At 40.3% G+C, this 18,704-nt stretch overlaps 1 protein-coding gene across 10 annotated transcripts in view; it reads right to left on the bottom strand.

The window, feature by feature from the left end:
• Positions 1–18,704, bottom strand: part of Enpp2 (ectonucleotide pyrophosphatase/phosphodiesterase 2) — a 113,725-nt gene that overhangs the window by 51,842 nt on the left and 43,179 nt on the right. For all 10 annotated transcript variants that reach the window (XM_076555773.1, XM_076555769.1, XM_076555772.1 and 7 more), the window contains exons 4-8: positions 17,384–17,509; positions 13,259–13,319; positions 11,178–11,275; positions 10,650–10,729; positions 8,658–8,777 (exon numbers count right to left, since the gene is read on the bottom strand). In XM_076555773.1, coding sequence (XP_076411888.1) covers positions 8,658–8,777; positions 10,650–10,729; positions 11,178–11,275; positions 13,259–13,319; positions 17,384–17,509 — 485 coding nt within the window. The remainder of the gene's footprint in view (positions 1–8,657; positions 8,778–10,649; positions 10,730–11,177; positions 11,276–13,258; positions 13,320–17,383; positions 17,510–18,704) is intronic.

The raw sequence follows: 18,704 nt of genomic DNA, 5'->3' as shown, positions 1-18,704 counted from the left end.
GCTACTTTTTAATCTATATTTTTATATTGTTCATCTAGCTTTTTTCTTCTTTTTAGTAAATGGGGTTCTAGGAGAAAGTATGTAGGATAAGTTGGGTGAATGATGCATTCCATGAAGAATGTTTGTAAATATTCTCTGTAAACCAGCCATTGATGCACATCTCCAATCCTAATCCTAGGAAGTCTGAGGCAAGACAACAAACCTAGGCTACACAATGAGTTTTGGGTTTTTTTGTTTGTTTGTTTGTTTTTGTTTTTTGGGGTTTTTTTTGTTTGTTTGTTTGTGCTTTTTTTTTTATTCTAGCTCATGCTGATAAGTGAAAGATGAAGGAGTTCAGAACCCAGGCTTTGCACCTTTGAAGCCTGGACCTTGACCCCTGTTTCTGTCACTTAACAACGGCATGGTCCTCCAGAAAGTTACTTCATCTTTTTGGGCTTTGGTTTCCTTCACAATGCAGATGGACTTTTCTAGCACATGGAATGATGCTACATTTTAATGAGTTAATTCACTGAAAATCCTTAAACCAGTGTTTTAGCATTGGATAAACAGTCTGTTTCAGTCTTTTATTATTGCACAATAGTGAAAAAAAAATCAATGGAATCCATTGACCCCAGGAGCATTAAAAGCAGCTTACGGTGGCAAGTGTCCCACGAGAAGCCTGTGGGAAGAAATCCTCACAAAGGAAGACAAGGGTAATTTGTGACAGGGACTGTAGGCCAAGACCAAAGCAAACAGGATCCTTTTCCGATTTCATTGCATCCAGACTTTGAAAATATTTTATGGTATTTCTGATGGAAGTTTCTATTTTATTTACTTATTTGTTTATTGTAGAAATATGTACTTGGGAAGCATAGGGGATCTAGGAGCTTTGGTTGACCATGCCAAAATAGCATGAGATGCCCAGCTTGAAATCTTCTGAAAGGATCTCAGAGCCCCTTGGAGCATCTAGAAATCTACACCATAAAGATTCACAGCTATTGCCGCTAACCAGTGAGTCATGAAGTAGGAGAGCATCAAGCACCTGCAGATCTGAGGGCTTCTGGGGTGCTAGTGAGCTCGAGGGAGGAGGACCTCGCCTCAATCTCATGGCTCCTTCTGGTCCAGGACATCTGGTTCTCTGGCAAGGCTCAAAGATTTAAGGGTCTCAGATTGCTCTAAGTGTCTCCCCTTTGTCTGGTTCAGCACCGAGAAACAGCCTTCCACCTTATAGGTAACCTCTGGCATGCTCCAACCAGGTTTTATAATGCATCCTGGACTTTAAATTAGCCTGGCCTCAGCACTCCTACCAACAAGAGATGAACTCAAACTAAGAGCCACCTTGTGCCAGCCTCAAAACTATGCCAGATCCTAAAGAGGCCTGTTTCTCATGAGACCAATGTTTATACTTACTTTATTTCCAAGGATACAGGCTCACTGCATTCATATCCAAACAGCTTCCTGGAAAAGCTACTGCCTTGCTGTTTCCAAGGAAGCTGTGCCAGGCAGTATTTGATATGTAAGAAATACAAAGTCAACCTGGCCTTGCTAAAGGGAAAAAAATCATAACATGAACTTCTCAAATGATGACCTACATTTCCCAAAATTATAGCATAGAACCCATGCCGATGTTGGTATTATCTGGACAATGAGAAGTCCTAGGGATAGCGTTTAGCTCATGTACAAGATCACCAGCAGAAGGATTCACAGTGATAGAAGGATGCAAACACAGTGTGATGATGACAAGTAACCATGGTAACAACTCTGACAGCGCACATGAAGATGAAGAATGAGGATGCAGGAGGGGTGGCTGGACTACTCAAAGGAGCTCTCCATCCTGCTACGGATGACCAAGATAGGTCACCAGAGGGCTGTCACCATATGCTATGCTTTCAGGAAGCTCCAAGCCCCTCTCCCAACCTATGGCCCTCCTGAATGAACTGGCAAGCCCACTGACGTATGATATTAAAGAGGTGGCAATAAGTCACTTATGCTGGTGACAAAAATCAGAATCTAATTTTTTAGACAGGATCCTTTATAAACTAGGCTGGTCTCAACATCATTACATAACTGAAATTTTGATCTCTCCAGCACAGAGATTACATGTGCATGCCATTAGAACCAGTTTTCTGTGTATTTTCTGTATTTTCCACAAATTTTCTGTTGAAGTCATATGTGTACTTTTAAGATCACAAAATATAAACTATTCAGACAATTTGAAGATCAAGAAATGTGTTTCTAGCCCAGCAAGGTCTTGTCCATCTGTAATCCCAGCAATAAAGAGACTGAGAGTGGAGGATTACAAATTCAAGGACATATATATATACACACACACACACATATATATGTCTTTCTTCTGGATAAAAAAAGAAGTAAGAAAATTATCTCTCCTTCTTAGTAGCTACCACACTGACTATATTATAAAGAAAATGAGAGGCCTCATCAGAAGAAAATAAAAAGTGAATAACAGAGAATATATGAAATTAAATGTATATTTACTTATCACATAATACTAATCAAATACAGTGGAGCAAACAAACAAAAGGTATAAAAAGAGGGGGAGACTAGTTATAAAGTAGAAAAATTAAATGAGTAATGGAAAACAAGAGAGCAATGGGAGAGAATCTAACCAAAATACCTTGGATATATGTGTGAAATTGTCAACAAAAATCTACAATGTATTTGTGTATGGAATTAAAAAAATACACAGGCTAAAATACTCTATCAAAGATGGTATATAAAACTCTTCATACCAACATAACTTTTCTTTTATTGTTTATAGTGTATATGCCAGCATTTTATTGAGAAAGTATTTCATACTTGAACAAGCTTTTTTAAACACTGTTGTGGAATAATCTTTTTGTACACTGTGAAGATGTGTCACTCTGGTTGGTTTAATAAAAAAGCTCAATGACCAATAGCTAGACAGGATTTCTGGGCAGAGAGGACACTAGGAAGAAGAAGGGGAGACACCAGGAGCCACTGAGCAAGCAGGTTGGGCACTACAGAGATGAGGTAATAAAGGCACGAGGCAGAAAGTAAATTAGTAGAAATGGGTTAATTTAAGTTATAAGAGCTAGTTAGAAACAAGCCTAAGCTATCAGCTGATCTTCCATAATTAATAATAAGACTCCACACATTTTCACATGATAACACATTCCAAAAATTTTTTAGGTATTATAAATTAAATGGTTAAAAAATATTTAATAATCTCATAGCATGGTCAAAGTCTAGCAAATTCTGGGAGACTGAAGCATAAAGGAATTTCTTCAGTTGAATCCTGAGCTGCCAGAAGAGCTTCTGTAGAGGCCATACATATATCTTATATTTCAGGGGTCAGAAGTATGGGGATTACCAAAACCAAAGGCACTAAAACACTGACTCAAAGGAGAAAATCAAACATGCCCCCTTTAGTGCTATTAATTTTAAGTAGAGGAGAAAGAAAAGCTCCCAGATCCTTGTTAATTCAGAGATGGATGTCATGATTTTTTTTTTCTGAACTTGAAGGCAAACATACATTTTCTTAAATGTTAACATTTTTAAACAAATAAAGTAAAAAGATACACATAACTTTCTGTTGCAAAAGCCAAACTGTCATTATTGGTATGAGAGCCCTAGATACCATATTTTGAAAACTAGGCAAATGGAAATATGACTGTATCTTTTTGCTGTGTTTCCAGGAATGTAAAGAATCAATAAAGCTTCCCCCACTGGACCCAGGTTGTTAAATGTGAAATTCAACACTTTCTGTAATTATGAAAGTATATAGGTATGGTAACAGGAAAATTTTTAAAAAGAAAATTAGCTAGAAATATTTTTCAAAAACATAAGCATAGAACTGTAATCCTTTCAGCATTTCTTTGCAAGGAAATTGTCCTTTGCAGTCAAAGTCATAGAACTAAATAGATAAGAATTTTGAGAGACCTGAAGAACAGACAGGACTACCAATTCCACACATATGATAGTTTTCGTTGACAATTTCATACATATATCCAATGTATCTTGATCAGATTCCCCTCCCCACTTCCACGCCCATGACTCTCTTGTCCTCTATCCCTACTTCAGCCGTAGATCAAGAAAAAGTGAGAATATGAGGTAGGGAGCAGGACATGGACACTCCACTGCTCTCCAGGTAATTACAGCCAATAGCAGGTGAGCAATAGAGCTGGGAACATGCCGGCCTGGAGCTGCCAACTCTACGATGGAGCCCTACTTGCTCATTTGTTTATTGTTATTTTTATTTTGTTTTTTGTTTTTTCTTGTTTTCTTTTCTTTTTATTTTCCATACAAGAGATATAAGCCAGGGCCACATGAACATAAGGAAAGTGGCTCTGCCACAGATCTACATTCCCCAACCCTCTTTTAACTGTTTTATGTTGTTGAGACTGGGTCTCGCTTAATTGCCCAGGCTAACCTTGAACTTATGATCATTATAACCTCAGCCTCCCAAGTAGCTAGAATTACAGGTTCATATTTAGAGTCCCACCCTCCCACACAACCACCCAACCCCTAGGAGCTGAGAGCTAAACCCAGGACCTTGTGCTTCCTAAGCAAGTGCTCTACCACTGAGCCCAACCCCTGGAGTCCTGTCTTAAGGACAAATTCCCTAGAACCACAGGTAAAAACCTGTCTCAAATGAGGTGCTGAGCAGGTCAACCCCAAGTTCAGTCTGTGAGGCACCAAATGAACCAAAGCAGGCCTCCTAGGTACAGATACTATCCTGGCCAGTTTTATGTCAACTTGACACAAGCTAGACTCATCAGAGAGCAGGAAGTCTCAATTGAGAAAATGCCTTCATAACATTAGGATACAGACAAGCCTGTGGGGTATTTTCTTAACTAGTGATTGATGTAGCTACATTCAGCCCATTGTGGGTGGAGTGACCCTGGGCAGATGGTCCTGGGTTCTATAAGAAAACAGGCTGAGCAAGCCACGGGGAGCAAGTCAGTAAACATCTCCCCTCCATGGCTTCTGCATCAGCTCCTGCCTCCAGGTTCCTGCCCTGTTTGAGTTCTTGTCCTGCCTTCCTTCAATGATGAACAACAATATGGAAGTGTAAACCAAATACACCCTTTCCTCCCCAACTTGCCTTTTGGTCATGGTGTTTCATCCTAGCAATAAAAACCCTAATACAGAGTTCACCTAAAATTTGGAATGAACTAAGAGGCTAGTGCCTGGTACACAAGGGAACACTTCCTGGCTAAGTACCTCAAGGTGAGCAGGGGAGCAGAGCTCATCCTAAGTGCGTTAAGGCAGTGGTTCTCAACCTTCTCATGCTGACACTTTAATATAGTTCCCCGTGTGGTGATCCCCAACCATGAAATTATTTCATTACTACTTTATAACTGCAATTTTGCTACTGTTATAAATCGTAATGTAAATATATGATATGCAGGATATATGATATGCAATCCCCAAAGGGGTCACAACCCACAGGTTGAGAAACTTAAGAGCTAGGACAAAGAGCTTAGCAGGAGATGACGCACAAGGCCCATGGTTCAATACTCAGCAACAAGAACAAAAATGAACACAAATTGAGGGGCAGGGGAGCCTACAGGTACATACTAGCATATGGGGAAGAGGCAGAGGAAAGGACATAAGAAAAGCAATAACTTGGACTTCCCATCAGGCCTATCCCCCTGACCTAGAAATTCATTCCAATGTTGTTGTACAGCCTTGTACCATCTCTTTTTGGAGCATGCCAGCATCCCTCATTTTAGACTGAAATTCATTCATAAGGATGGGCCCTACCCGACCAATAGGGGTGGGAAGCAATTCAAGGCCAGGCAGCTTGAGAACAGCAGGAACACATCTGCTCCCTTAAAAACACCCAGGAACTTTGACTTCGGGGGACTGGAAGCAGGAAGCAGGCTTGACTTGCTTCTCCAATCTGCAGATTGAGTTAGTGCCCTGAGTCCCATACACACATGTCTAAGAGTCCAGATCTAAGCCAAACACAGAAGTATTCACCACTGACTTCTTCATCAGAAGTTACAGGATTGTATCAAAGCATTTTCAAAGAAGCAAACACCCTAAGGGACTCCAATAAAATACATGTAAGCATGCAGGGTCATAAGGAAGTGATAGCACATTCCAGAGATGAGTAAATAAGTTTAAAAAAAAAAAAAAAGAATAACAACATCAACTCCATGATGAGAGTGATCATATGCAATTGCTTTTTGTGGTGGTTTGAAGGAAAACATCCCCCAATGGAAGTGGCACTCTCAGGAGGTGTGTTCTTGTTGAAGGAAGTGCATCACTGAGGGGGCAGGCTTTGAGGTTACTTTTGCTCAAGCATCCCTCCATGTGACAGCTGACTTCCTGTTGCCTGCAAGATGCAGCACTCTCAGCTGTTCCTCCAGCACCACATCTATCTGCATGACACCATGCGCCCCAATCATGAAGATAATGGACTGAACTTCTGAAACTGCAAGCCGGCCACAACTATTAAATGTCTTCTTTTTAAGAGTTGCCGTGGTCATGGTGTTTCTTCGCAGCAATAAAAAAGCACAATTAAGGTACTTTTAAATGTGAAACTAAGTTATGGAAATTTTTTGGAAACTTATTGTGGAGATTCAAAATTTCACATGAACACACCCCAAATCTACATCCCATCTGCTAGGTTTTAAACAGGGACAAGTGGTGGTCCTTATTCATCATTTAATCTGCCCTTGTGTTATTAGCCAAATGTCCTACATAGCTTCATCACTTAGGAAAATATGAATGGAATTAAATCGAATTACCAGTCTAAGATTTTTATAAATAATTTTTCTACTCATTATTTTTTCACTGGGGACCTTATAAAATCTATGAGTCTCTACAAGGTTTGTATACATGCTTCAGGAATATATACAAATCATTTTTTATAGTGCTTAATGATCTATATGCTAGTATCCTTAGCCTATAGTTACTAGTAGTTTTTGTTTGTATGTTCTTTGTAGAGGTCAGATTTCAATACAGGGGGTGTTTAAAATATAGCTACAATGGTCCTTAGCATCCTCATGGTACCTGTCTCAATCAAGATGATAGACAGAAACAAAAATCAGTTTCCCCACAAATCTTGGTGAACATAAAGAGACTTGGTCAAATATGTCAACTCTCAGAGCTAGTGAGGAAGCAGGCCAACAGAGTAGAACAGAGAATTTACTTCATGGATTAACAGATGCTCTCTACTGGGTGTCTGCAGAAGGTAATGAATATGTGGACTTTTCTGCTGCTGAATCATGCTAACCCAGAGGAAACTTCATGTCAACACCGAAGTGTAAAGTGATCCAATTAGGTAAGATTACCATTTATCTCCATATATCCCTTGTGGTTCTTCAGGCAAGTTGGTTTCCATAACCAAGTTATTGCCGAAGACCAACTCAAAATAGTCCGATAGAGTTCACATTTCCATCATTTTATTTACTCATAAAATATTCCTCTATCATAAACTTGTGAAATCCACCCTGTCAACAAATTTCACTGGGATCACAAACTAAGTCATCATAGACTTCTGGGAATCCAGCCTGAATTAAAAAAAACAGCAAAATCAGAACATCTATTATAAAGAGCCTTTTCTAGGGGGATACAGGAAGTCTGTCAGTGTTTATTTTTTTATTTTTTAAAAAGCCCACATTTATCCTTGCATAGTGATTTGCCTATTAAGCAAGATGAATATTTTGATCACAGATGACCTCTCAGAAAGAGATACGTTATGAAAACATCTCTAACCTCTACTCCTTATTCTGCCCATGTATGGCAGCAAAAGCTCAGATTCAAGGCTGTCTCAGCACGGTGGGTGTGTGGGATGAGTGAGGACATCGCCTTCCTCTCACTCCTAGGCAGACCACAGAGGTCTAACTCCCTCACCAGTGCTCCAGAGACCCTGAGATGGAGCCATGTTCCATTCCCCCTCTGCACATCTCTAATTGACTGTGCCATGGTCTGTGTCCCTGTGATGATCCTGAGCCTTCTGGCCCAGAGCTTGGACTCTGAAGCCCAGTTCTACACACTCAACAACCATGGCATTATGTCATTGCTTTTCTCCTGTCTGACAGAAGCAGGTTACCTAATCATACACAGTCATAGGAAAAACACCAGGAGGAGCCGCAAGAAGCCTTTTGATTTCTGCCCAAGTGTCTGAGGTCTGAGCAGGATCTCCTTCGAAGTGTTCATCTCTGCCTCAGAACCAAGGTAGGACTCCATTATTACATCTACCTTCTATGATCAGAATGGATTAAATAAAATAATCTATAAATTTCCTGAGTTTTAGTCCGTTCTTTTCTCCACCAACCATTCTTATTTGATTCATCTGCTTATGATATCACCGGGGTCAAAATACCTGGAAAACCATAGTTCTTTTTCTTTTATACTGTATTCTCAAATTTGATAAATCAGTAACATTTGATAATTCCTTCATCTAGGTGCTCTGACATTCAACCCACAGTATATTTCCACCACTACCATCCCAGAGAAGAAATTTATCATCTCACACTCTTATCATCCTAACTTATGTTCACACATGTGCATGCATAGATGCATGTATGTGCATATTATACACCCACATGTTTATAAAATATATATACATCATACACACATACTATATAGACTCACATAAACATTTATAAAATGTACACATATACAAACACACACATGTAATATCAAAAGATGAAAACACCCCCACAGAATTCAAGACTTACAGGTTGGCCTCCCCACCATCGATGATTAAACTTCTCTCGCCCCCGAAGATGGAAAGTAGCATCGAATACAGGATCATACATTGAGTTGCCAACAATTCCATGGGATTCTGGATATAAACCCTTTGTATAAGAGCAATTTTATTGTTAAAATAGCAATGTAATAATCTGCATGTATTAGTTCTATTGTCAATTTTCTTATTATAGAAAAAATTTATAATATTAAATTACCCAAATCAAGTAGAATATATATATATAGGTTTTACTTTGATTTCATTGTTAAAATAGCAAGGTAATAATCTACATATATTAGTTCTATTATCAATTTTCTTATCACAGAAGATTTAATAATAATACATAATTATCCAAATGAAGTGGTGCACATATAGCCTTTATTTTGAGTCTGTTTTTGCACACATGAGTTGTAGCCAATTTTAAGTCATTTTAGAAATGTAAGATCATGCTGGGCGGTGGTGGCGCACGCCTTTAATCCCAGCACTCGGGAGGCAGAGCCAGGCGGATCTCTGTGAGTTCGAGGCCAGCCTGGGGGCTACCAAGTGAGCTCCAGGAAAGGCGCAAAGCTACGCAGAGAAACCCTGTCTCGAAAAACCAAAAAAAAAAAAAAAGAAATGTAAGATCATGATAAGAAATATAATATTTGACCTTTTGACTGCTGAGACTTAACAAAATAGACCTTACTACTTTATTTGGAATGGATACGTGTCTCCAAAGAAGTTTATGATTCTATTCCTTCTTCAAATTAATAACTTATAAAACAATAATTAATGGAAAATTGTACTTAAAACAAGAAAATTGGGTAGCATTTGGAATATTTGAAAATTCAAACATAAAAGCCCTTCTGAAATCAACACACTTATTTGAAAATTCAGAAAATAACTGATAGACACCCCTGAAGTTGAAAGTTGAATGGGAAGTTTGGCAAAAACAGCACTTGAAAAGGCTTTGATTTTAATTTCAAAACACAATTTGGTCACCCGCAAAGCTGTGTCACTTCCTGTCAACAATGGAGGCCAATGGAGGGAAATAGATTTTTTTTTTTAATACTGAACAATATGGTTTTGGGTTTTTTTGTTGGTTGGCTGGTTGGTTGATTGGTTGGTTTTTGTTTTGTTTTGTTTTGTTTTGTTTTGTTTTGGTTTGGTTTGGTTTGGTTTGGTTTGGTTTGGTTTGGTTTGGTTTGGTTTGGTTTTGGTTTTGATTTTTCAAGACAGAGTTTCTCTGTGTAACAGCCCTGACTGTCCTGGAACTCACTTTGTAGACCAGGCTGACCTGAAACTGTCTGCCTCTACCTGGGATTAAAGGTATCTGACACCACACCCAACAAACAGAGTGTTCCATCTTTTTGCTTTTGTTTTGTTTTTGTTTTTTCAGGACAGGGTTTCTCTATGCAGCCCTGGCTGTCCTAAAACTTACCTGCAGACCAGGCTGGCCTCGAACTCAGAGATTCGAGGTTAAAACTGACTCTCCAAAGTTATTCCCAGACTTCCACATATGTGAGCACACACACAAATACACACACACACACTCTCTCTCTCTCTCTCTCTCTCTCTCTCTCTCTCTCTCTCTCTCTCTCTCTCTCTCTCTCTCAAACACATGCACGCTCATGGACACACACATATGCACACATATACATGCACTCACCAAATAAATAGGTAGATTTAGCCAATACAAATCAGACCTTACATTTTTAAGTAACTTTTTTCTTTGTTTCTGTTTTTGTTTTCTTTAAGAGAGAGAAAAAAACACGAAGTTGGAGGAATAGGAAAGGGGGATCGTCTAGGAAGAGTCAGGAGACAGGAAAGAATACAATAAAAATATGTTGTGTGAAATTCCCAAATAATATATTTTTAAAAAACAAATCTTTTTAAAAATTAAAGCATGTTCTATATTTTAAAAAAAAATAAACTTTGCTTCAAGGCATTCCCAAGTTAAATCAGACCTTTGACTATTCATTACTTGAGAACAAATACTTACAGTGGCCAAAGTGTACAGGTTGGGGAAGGTTTTGGTGGGGTACACAGGCCTCATGTAGGGAGCATGTGTGCCACAGGAGCCTGGAAGTAGAAAACGAGTTATTAGGACAAGAAAACCACCCAGAACCACTTCGTGTAGAAAATTCATGTCCTCAACTGTGAAAAACACATAACTTTTCCTTTTGTGTTTCCAATAATGAAATTTATTTAAAAGAAGAAAAAGAAAGTGAGAAGAAAGAAGGAAGGAAGAAAAGGAGGGAGGGAGGAAGGGGGGAGGGAGGGAGGGAGGGAGGGGGGGAGGGAGGGAGGGAGGGAGGGAAGGAGGGAGGGAGGGAGGGAGGGAGGGAGGGAGGAAGGAAGGAAGGAAGGAAGGAAGGAAGGAAGGAAGGAAGGAAGGAAGGAAGGAAGGAAGGAAGGAAGGAAGGAAGGACAGACGGACAGGCAGTGGCTCCATGGCTCTAGAAGCCCACAGCAGAGCAATGGCTATCCTGGAAGGCAGATGAGAACATGCGGTGGAGAAGTGACTTACGCAGTTTCTCGATGTTGGGCATGACTTTGCTGCCTTTCTTCATGTACGATGCACGGAACCCATCCACAGAGAAGATGATGAGCGGGGGGCGGACAAACCTTAAACAGTAACACAGGAAATCTCAGGGAAACTACTGCCACACACATTCCACAGTGGGACCCATCAATACCAGAGAGACCCAAGAAGGAAGCAATGTGGGCAAGCCTGGGCGCCCAACCACACAACATCTGAGGCAACTGAATTCAGAGATAAATTGGCAAAGTCACCATGGCCAAGAGAAAGCTGACTCTACTGTTGTTTCCTACCTTGCAAACAAGGACCTTATACCACAGTTAAAAATATGTATGTATTACATATTAGGTATTTATTATGTATTGTCTCCCAGATGGAACCTGGAAAGTTCTTATCCATTCTTTAAAACTCAGCTCAAAGTTGCCTTTTCTATGACATTAGTTGCCCATGCCTCCACATTCTTTCATGATATTAAGACACACCTCCTTTGCATTTATATATACATTATTGTGTATCTTATTATAGTCCTCTGTTAACAGGCTTCCCCTCTAGAGTTTCACATTGGCCTGGAACTTGTTATATAGACTAGGCTGGCTTCAAGCTCACGATGTTCCCACCTTAGCCTCAGTGGATTACAGGCATGTGCCACCATGTCTGATGTCAATAAATACTTATCAGATATATTAGTGAATTGACTACATGAGTGATGTAAAATTAACAACAATAACACTCTTTCCACTAGACCTAGGCATCATAAAAATTCCTTCAGTTTATTATAAAATTGTTTCCAAGATGATTTAAATTATAAGGGATTTTAAAAGTCTCTATCAGCCAAGGACTTACTAATTCAGGCCAAGAATGCATAAAATGGTATGGTATTATCCTAAGGGTGCGGTTAGTCAGTCATAGCAGAATTCTGATCTATGTGCAGAGTTCTTTTCTAATAATTTGAAGTTAACTGAGCAACTCTCAGCTAGTGTCTATGAGAAGTTATGTAACAAGTAAGACATTTTAAGGGGGCCATATATTAAACAGTCAGAAATTGTTTCATCCCATTCCACACAGCCAAAGTGTTTAGATGTCTTTATTTTTCTTTCCTTTTATGCCTAGTAAAGGTTTTTTTTTAAGGAAGGGAAAATAAAGATATCTAAACACTTAAATTCTGCATCCCAGGCTGTAATACATACATATATACATGTAGATATTTAAAGACTATATAAATTATGAAAACACATTTGTTGAAAATGTATTTTCTGTCAAGCATTGTAAAGACCCATGAAGTCTACACAGTTTCCTGGAAGGCATAAGTGCCCAATTTTGGTCACACTTGAGCTGTTAGGTGTTACTCAGTTTGACTGTCCCCCAGAAGAACACCCCTTTGTCAGCATAGAGCATAGACCTGAATCTGGTAGGGTAACCTTCTTGGATGACAGCTTTTAGAAGTTCTAGAATCTCCTTCCTTTCCCCTCCTCCACACACTCACAAAGGCAAAAACAGAACTCGGGGAAACACTGAGGGGGACGCCCAGTAGGAGAACAGGGAATCACTGGAGGAAACGCATCCATTAGTGGTCAGCAGACACACGTCGGTGGACCACAGCAGATGCCAAGACTCTGGAGTGCACAGCAGCAATAGGAGAAAGATGCAGGAAAAAAAGAACATCAAAGCTTCAAGATACAACTGGCGACATGGCTCGGCCGCCACCTGCTGATCTGAGTTGATCCCCGGAAGCCATGTACAGACAGAAGGAGAGTATCGACTCCACAAAGTTGTTCTCTGACCTCCATGCGCTTTGGCACGAGCACTTACATATACATCCTTCACACACACACACACACACACACACACACACACACACAAATAATACATCAATGTGTTTTGTTTTACTTTTTAAAGCTTCAAGATAGCTTGACTGGCAGTCTATTTATAAGAACTCATACAAGTTTTTGTGTTGAAGTGGATGTCCATCTTAAAACGTTTGTAGCCGTTTACCCATCTATTCTTCATGATGGTTTATCAAGGAATGTGGAATAATAGTTCATAATATCCATAAGACAAAATGCACTCACCCTGCAGGGCATTCGGGAACTTTTATTTCTTCACAGTCATCATCTACCCAGTGTGACTCTCCTACAAGGAAAAATGGGGACATTTACGGTGAAGTCTATTTATAGACACCATCCAGAGGGGAGAAGCACAATGCCAGAATCTGTGTCCTGTTTGGTACTTGTTTCTGGGACACCATCTAAAAAGAAATTCTGAAATAAAGTCTAGTGTCTGCTCTGGCTTTTAAAGTACACCCATACATGGTGGGAAAGCTAAGATTTAATAACCTCAAGTGGTGTTTATTTCAGCTTTCAGAGCCTAAATGGTTTGTAGATTTAAAAAAAAAAAAGTGGCGTCAGTGGACAAGATTTCATGTTTGTTTCCCTCCAAAAATAAACTGTTTGGTCATTAGATGGAACATTCTCTCCCTCCACAGCCACTAAAGATTTCAAAGCCATAGAAAGCATGACATAACTTCCCTTCAGATAGAGAAAAGGTTTATGTTGTTATAATAATATACAAGGATAACATGGAAAATGCAAGAGATTTTTTTTCCAACGAGAATGTGCATAGTACTGAATAAATGAAAAATCCAAGCTGTCTTTCATTCTTACCTTGCATCAAGATCTGAGAATGTGAGTCCTGCATGTGTGGAGGTCTATGTCAGATCTCTTTTTCTGTCACTCTCCATATGCTTTTCTGAGACAAGATCTCTCAATGAACCTGAAGTTCATGGATTGGCTAGACTTGCTGGCCAATGAGCCCCCAGAATCTTGCTGTCTCCATCTACCACCTTGCCTACCTTCTTACACAAATTCTAGGGACCTGCATTCAGGTCCTCATCCTTTCACTGACCCATGATTTCCTCAGCCCAGAGTTATTTAATTAGGCTTCTGCTTTGGTTTATACCCCAGGAGTTCACATGCTACAGTATCTATCTCCAGTGTGGCAATGCTGAAGCCGTAGAGCCTTTAAGAGGTGGAGCCCATGGAAAGAAACTAGGTTGTGGGAGGACCATTCTCACAAGAGATGAATGCATATATCTTAGGACTTCATTAGTTCCCACAAGAATGAAATGTCTTCTGGTTGTTTGGCTCGAACTATTTGCGAGGCACACAGGCAGGGGGATTGGGATCCATCCCTGGTGCATGGGCAGGCTTTTGGGAATCTGGTGCCTGTGGTGTGATACCTTGCACAGCCTTGGTGCAGTGGGAAGGGGCTTGGACCTGCCTAGGGTCAGTGTGCCAGGCTCTGCTAACTCCCCATGGGAGATCTCCATTTAGGAGATGTGGGGATGTGGGGTGGCTTGGGAGAGAGGGCTGGGAGTGGGAGGAGGGAGGAGGTGGGATCTGTGGGTGGTATGTAGAGTAAGTAGAAAATTTCTTAATAAAGAAAAATGAAAAACAAACAAAAAAAGAATGAAACGCCTTCATTGTAGTAGAATCTGTCCTGTTACAATGTAGCCCAAAAGTCATCATCAAGGGTCAAAAGATGGGACTTTCCAATCCAGGACTTTAAGCCTCTAAACTGTGAGCTATCTTATCCATAAAAAGGCCTAGCAACACAAGAGATATAAAGTAGGCATTCTTTGAAAAAAAGAATTGTCAATAAGAATTTACCTTAAGTTTCTCTAAGATAGACAAATATTACTTGTCTTGAACTGACGTAAAACTTGTGAGCAGTATCTTACAGAATCTTCTCCCATATATAGAACATTTGGAAGTCTCCCATGGCCCAGAACCATCTGGCTATTGGATGACCATGTAGGCCAGTAAAAAAGCTGAATTATCTTTACGAAGCATGAGTAGCTCAGGGCAGCCACGTGAAGCTCACTACAGTATTAACATCAGAATTCAAACCACCAAAAATGGCCTTAACCTGTCATGATTCAGTGACTGATGGGATCCAGAGACCTTTCTCCTTGCTTTTTCCCCTTCCTTCTCTTAATAGCCTTGATGTCTTCCTGTTATACTTACTACATAAAGATTAAAAGGAAAGGAGAAATAAATTCTTGATGAATATCATGCTTCAAAATAAGAGCATAACGGTTAGAGTAAAGAAAGCTTCACAACACAATAGCAGTAAAGGAAGGTCTCCAGGGCCTCTTACACCTGACAGAAATGACTTCCTCCTTTCATGAAATCTCTTTCTTTTTTTTCTTAAGTAGGGATTTAATCCAGGGTCTTGCACATGATATCTGCCTAACCAGCCCTTCCTTGAAGTCATTTAACAGAAACGCTTCATAAACATTCTGTGCCAGAGAGGAAAAGGTCTTAATTTAGGAAATAGGAGGTGATGTAACCTAGAGAGATTTTTAAAAAATCGTGTTTTCTTGTTTAAACATCTCTAAGTGGCTGTCATGCTTCCTTAAATGTCTTGATAAATGGAGCTGTAACTTTTATGTTTTCTGTACGCCACTGGCCATTAAGATCATAAAAACATCGTAGTCTACCATCAACACACATGCACATACATATTATAAAATAAGGCTTTGGGTGTAACCAAATCTGTCGATTCTTTATTACCTCCACCAGCAAGCACCTCCAGCCCTAAGCTGATGCTTAGGGCCTTGGCAAACAGCTTACATCCACTGAGAACAAAAGTCATGCTCCTTTTGCTCCAAGTGACTCTGTGAGTTACTCTTTGCCACGGAGTCTCTTTTCCTGTCACTATGATAAAACACTCTGCAAATAGCAACTCCAAGGAGAAAGGGTTTGTTTCAGCTCGTGCATCAAGGACAGCCCACCATGGAAGAGGGAAGTAAGGCCACAGGGATTTGAAGCAGCCCGTCTTACCTTGTTCACAATTAGAAAGCGCAGCGCCAAAACTGCCTGCTAGTGCTCAGCTCCATGGTATACAGTCCCAGAGCCCCTGCCTAGGGAATGGACCTACCCACCGTTAAGATGGGTCTTCCTAGTAAAATGCTCAGCCTAAATAGGACATTTGTACAACCCACTCTAAGGCTCAAGGAACAATGTGGAAGAAGTGTGGAAAGAACATAAGCATGTAAGGGCAGGGAGAGGAGCTGTAAAATGCTGTCTGCTGAGCATGACCTAGCCAGTGCGCTCATATGCCCACGGCAGCTACAGGTGCCTGCAATGAGGCTGCCAGCAGCTAAGCATCAGCCTAAGAGGGAACTGCCGTGACCCACTGGCTGCTGCTGAATTCTAGGGAGGGGGCAGTTAAACCTAAGGTCACACATAGCTGGACATGGTTACATTCCGTGGAACTTAAAACAAAATGTCATAAATGTGGGAAATGTACTTATGGGGAAGGGGAGAATGGGCATAGAAGGGAGATGAAAATGGGTGAAAGACTCAGTAAATAGAAAGCACTACAATACATGAAATTTATCAAAGAACAAATTCTGTAAAATTTATTTTAAAAATATGTGTCTTGGGAACCAGAGAGACTGCTCAATGGTTAAGAGCACATACTGTTTTTGCAGAGGACCAGGGTTCAATTTCTAGCATCTACATGGTAACTTACAACCATCCATCACTCTAGTTCTAAGGGATCTGACACCCTCTGCTGACCTCCATGGTAACCAGGCATGCATATGGCTCACAGACATGCATGCATGCAGACAAAACACTCATACACATAAAATTATAATTCTGAGGCTGGAGAGAAGGCTCAGTGGTTAAGAACACTTGGTGCTCTTTCAAAGGACTCAAGTTTAGTTTCCAGCACCTACATGGTGGCTTATAACCATCCATAACTCCAGTTCCAGACAATCTGACACCCCCTTCTGATATCCACAGGCACTGCACACACATGGTGTGTCTATATCCATGCAGGCAGAACACTCATACACATAAAATAAGTATATCAAAAAAATGCAATTCTTGGGGCTGGAGAGATGGCTCAGAGGTTAAGAGCACCGGTTGTTCTTCCAGAGGTCCTGAGTTCAATTCCCAGCAACCACATTGTGGCTCACAGCCATCTGTAATGAGATCTGGTGCCTTCTTCTGGCCTGAAGGGATATATGCAAGTAGAACACTGTATACATAATAAATAAATTTAAAAAAAAATGCAATTCTTTCCCACCTCCAATCCCCACACATTAGATGTTACACCCAGACAATTCAAGATATCTTGGGGCATGCCCCGTGCTTAATCTCTCAAGGTTGTCTAAAAGCATGTACCTTTGCAGACCACTTGGTAGTTGGTACAGCAGTCTCCCCTGGACAGGCAGTCTTCTGAGCAGTGACAGGCATTCTCCTCGTTTCGTACTTCTCCACATCTGTCTTTGGTGCACTCCCAGCCACGAGCTGAAATCATCACAGCGAAACACTCTCACTGATGCACACAAACCCAATGAAAGGGGCCGCAGCTGCTTACAAGAGGTTCCAACAAAAAGAGCCAGAAGCCCACATCATTTAATCTGTTTGTGAAACTTGAGTCAGCCAGAGGCCGAGAAGACATTTGGAGAACTGACAGATAGGATGAATTTCTCATTTTTCAAAGCAGAGGGCAAACTCACAACACAACTGAGCTCTCATAGAAAAACAAAACCCAGAAAGTCAAAGAATCCCCACCCCTCCAGAACTGCCCTAAGTACCACAAAAAGAGAAAAAGTATAAGGAAGCATTAATGCCCTCAAAATCCTAACTGACCAAAATGTGGTGACTACATAATGAAGCTCCCTGCCTCTAAGGAGGTCACTAAATGGGCTACAGTCCTGCCTGAGTGATAGCTCAGAATTCAATTCTTCAAAGAAACATTCAAAAAAGTAACCTTTTCATTTTAATCCCAGTGCTATTGTCATATTTTTAATTAATTTTTTGGCCAATAAACTACAAGTCTTATGGAAAGTTTAAAAAAACATATTTCACTATTATATTTCACTTCAGATATAAGACTATGAAATTAACTGGCACATTCTAGCTGTTCATTGAATACTTATTAAATGTCCTTAGAACAGTATTGGAAATGAACTATGATTCTTGAAACTGAGGACTGTAACATGAGGAGCTTTTATGGTGAATCCAGGTATTTAGTTTTTCCCATGATCTGACTGTCTTGTTTTCCATACCCTGGGTGCTGAGGGCTTAGTGAAGAGCAAATGACAAGAGCTCTGCCTTCCTGGAGCTCACATCCAAGAGAGAAAGATCCATGAAGTAACCAACAGGCACTATCATTTCACCATGGGAAGGCGTGAAGGAGACTCTAAGTAGAGCTACTGAGGGAATGTTCAAGGAAAATGCCTCTGAACCAAAATACACTTGAATACTCCAAGCCTCCATCTTTCAAGATGTGCAGTCAGCAGAAAGAAATCAATGGTCTGCTAAACCAGCCATTCTCAACCTGTGGGCCATGACCCCTTTGGAGGATGAATGACCCTTTCACAGTGGTTGCCTGAGACCATCAGAAAACACAGATATTTACACTGCGATTCATAACAGTAGCATCATTACAGTTATGAAGTAGCAATAAAAATAATTTGTAGTTGAGGGTCACCACACC

The sequence above is a fragment of the Peromyscus maniculatus genome, chromosome 20 (genome assembly GCF_049852395.1).
Source record: "Peromyscus maniculatus bairdii isolate BWxNUB_F1_BW_parent chromosome 20, HU_Pman_BW_mat_3.1, whole genome shotgun sequence".
Classification (NCBI taxonomy): Eukaryota; Metazoa; Chordata; class Mammalia; order Rodentia; family Cricetidae; genus Peromyscus; species Peromyscus maniculatus.
This window is presented reverse-complemented; position numbering and strand designations above follow the sequence as displayed.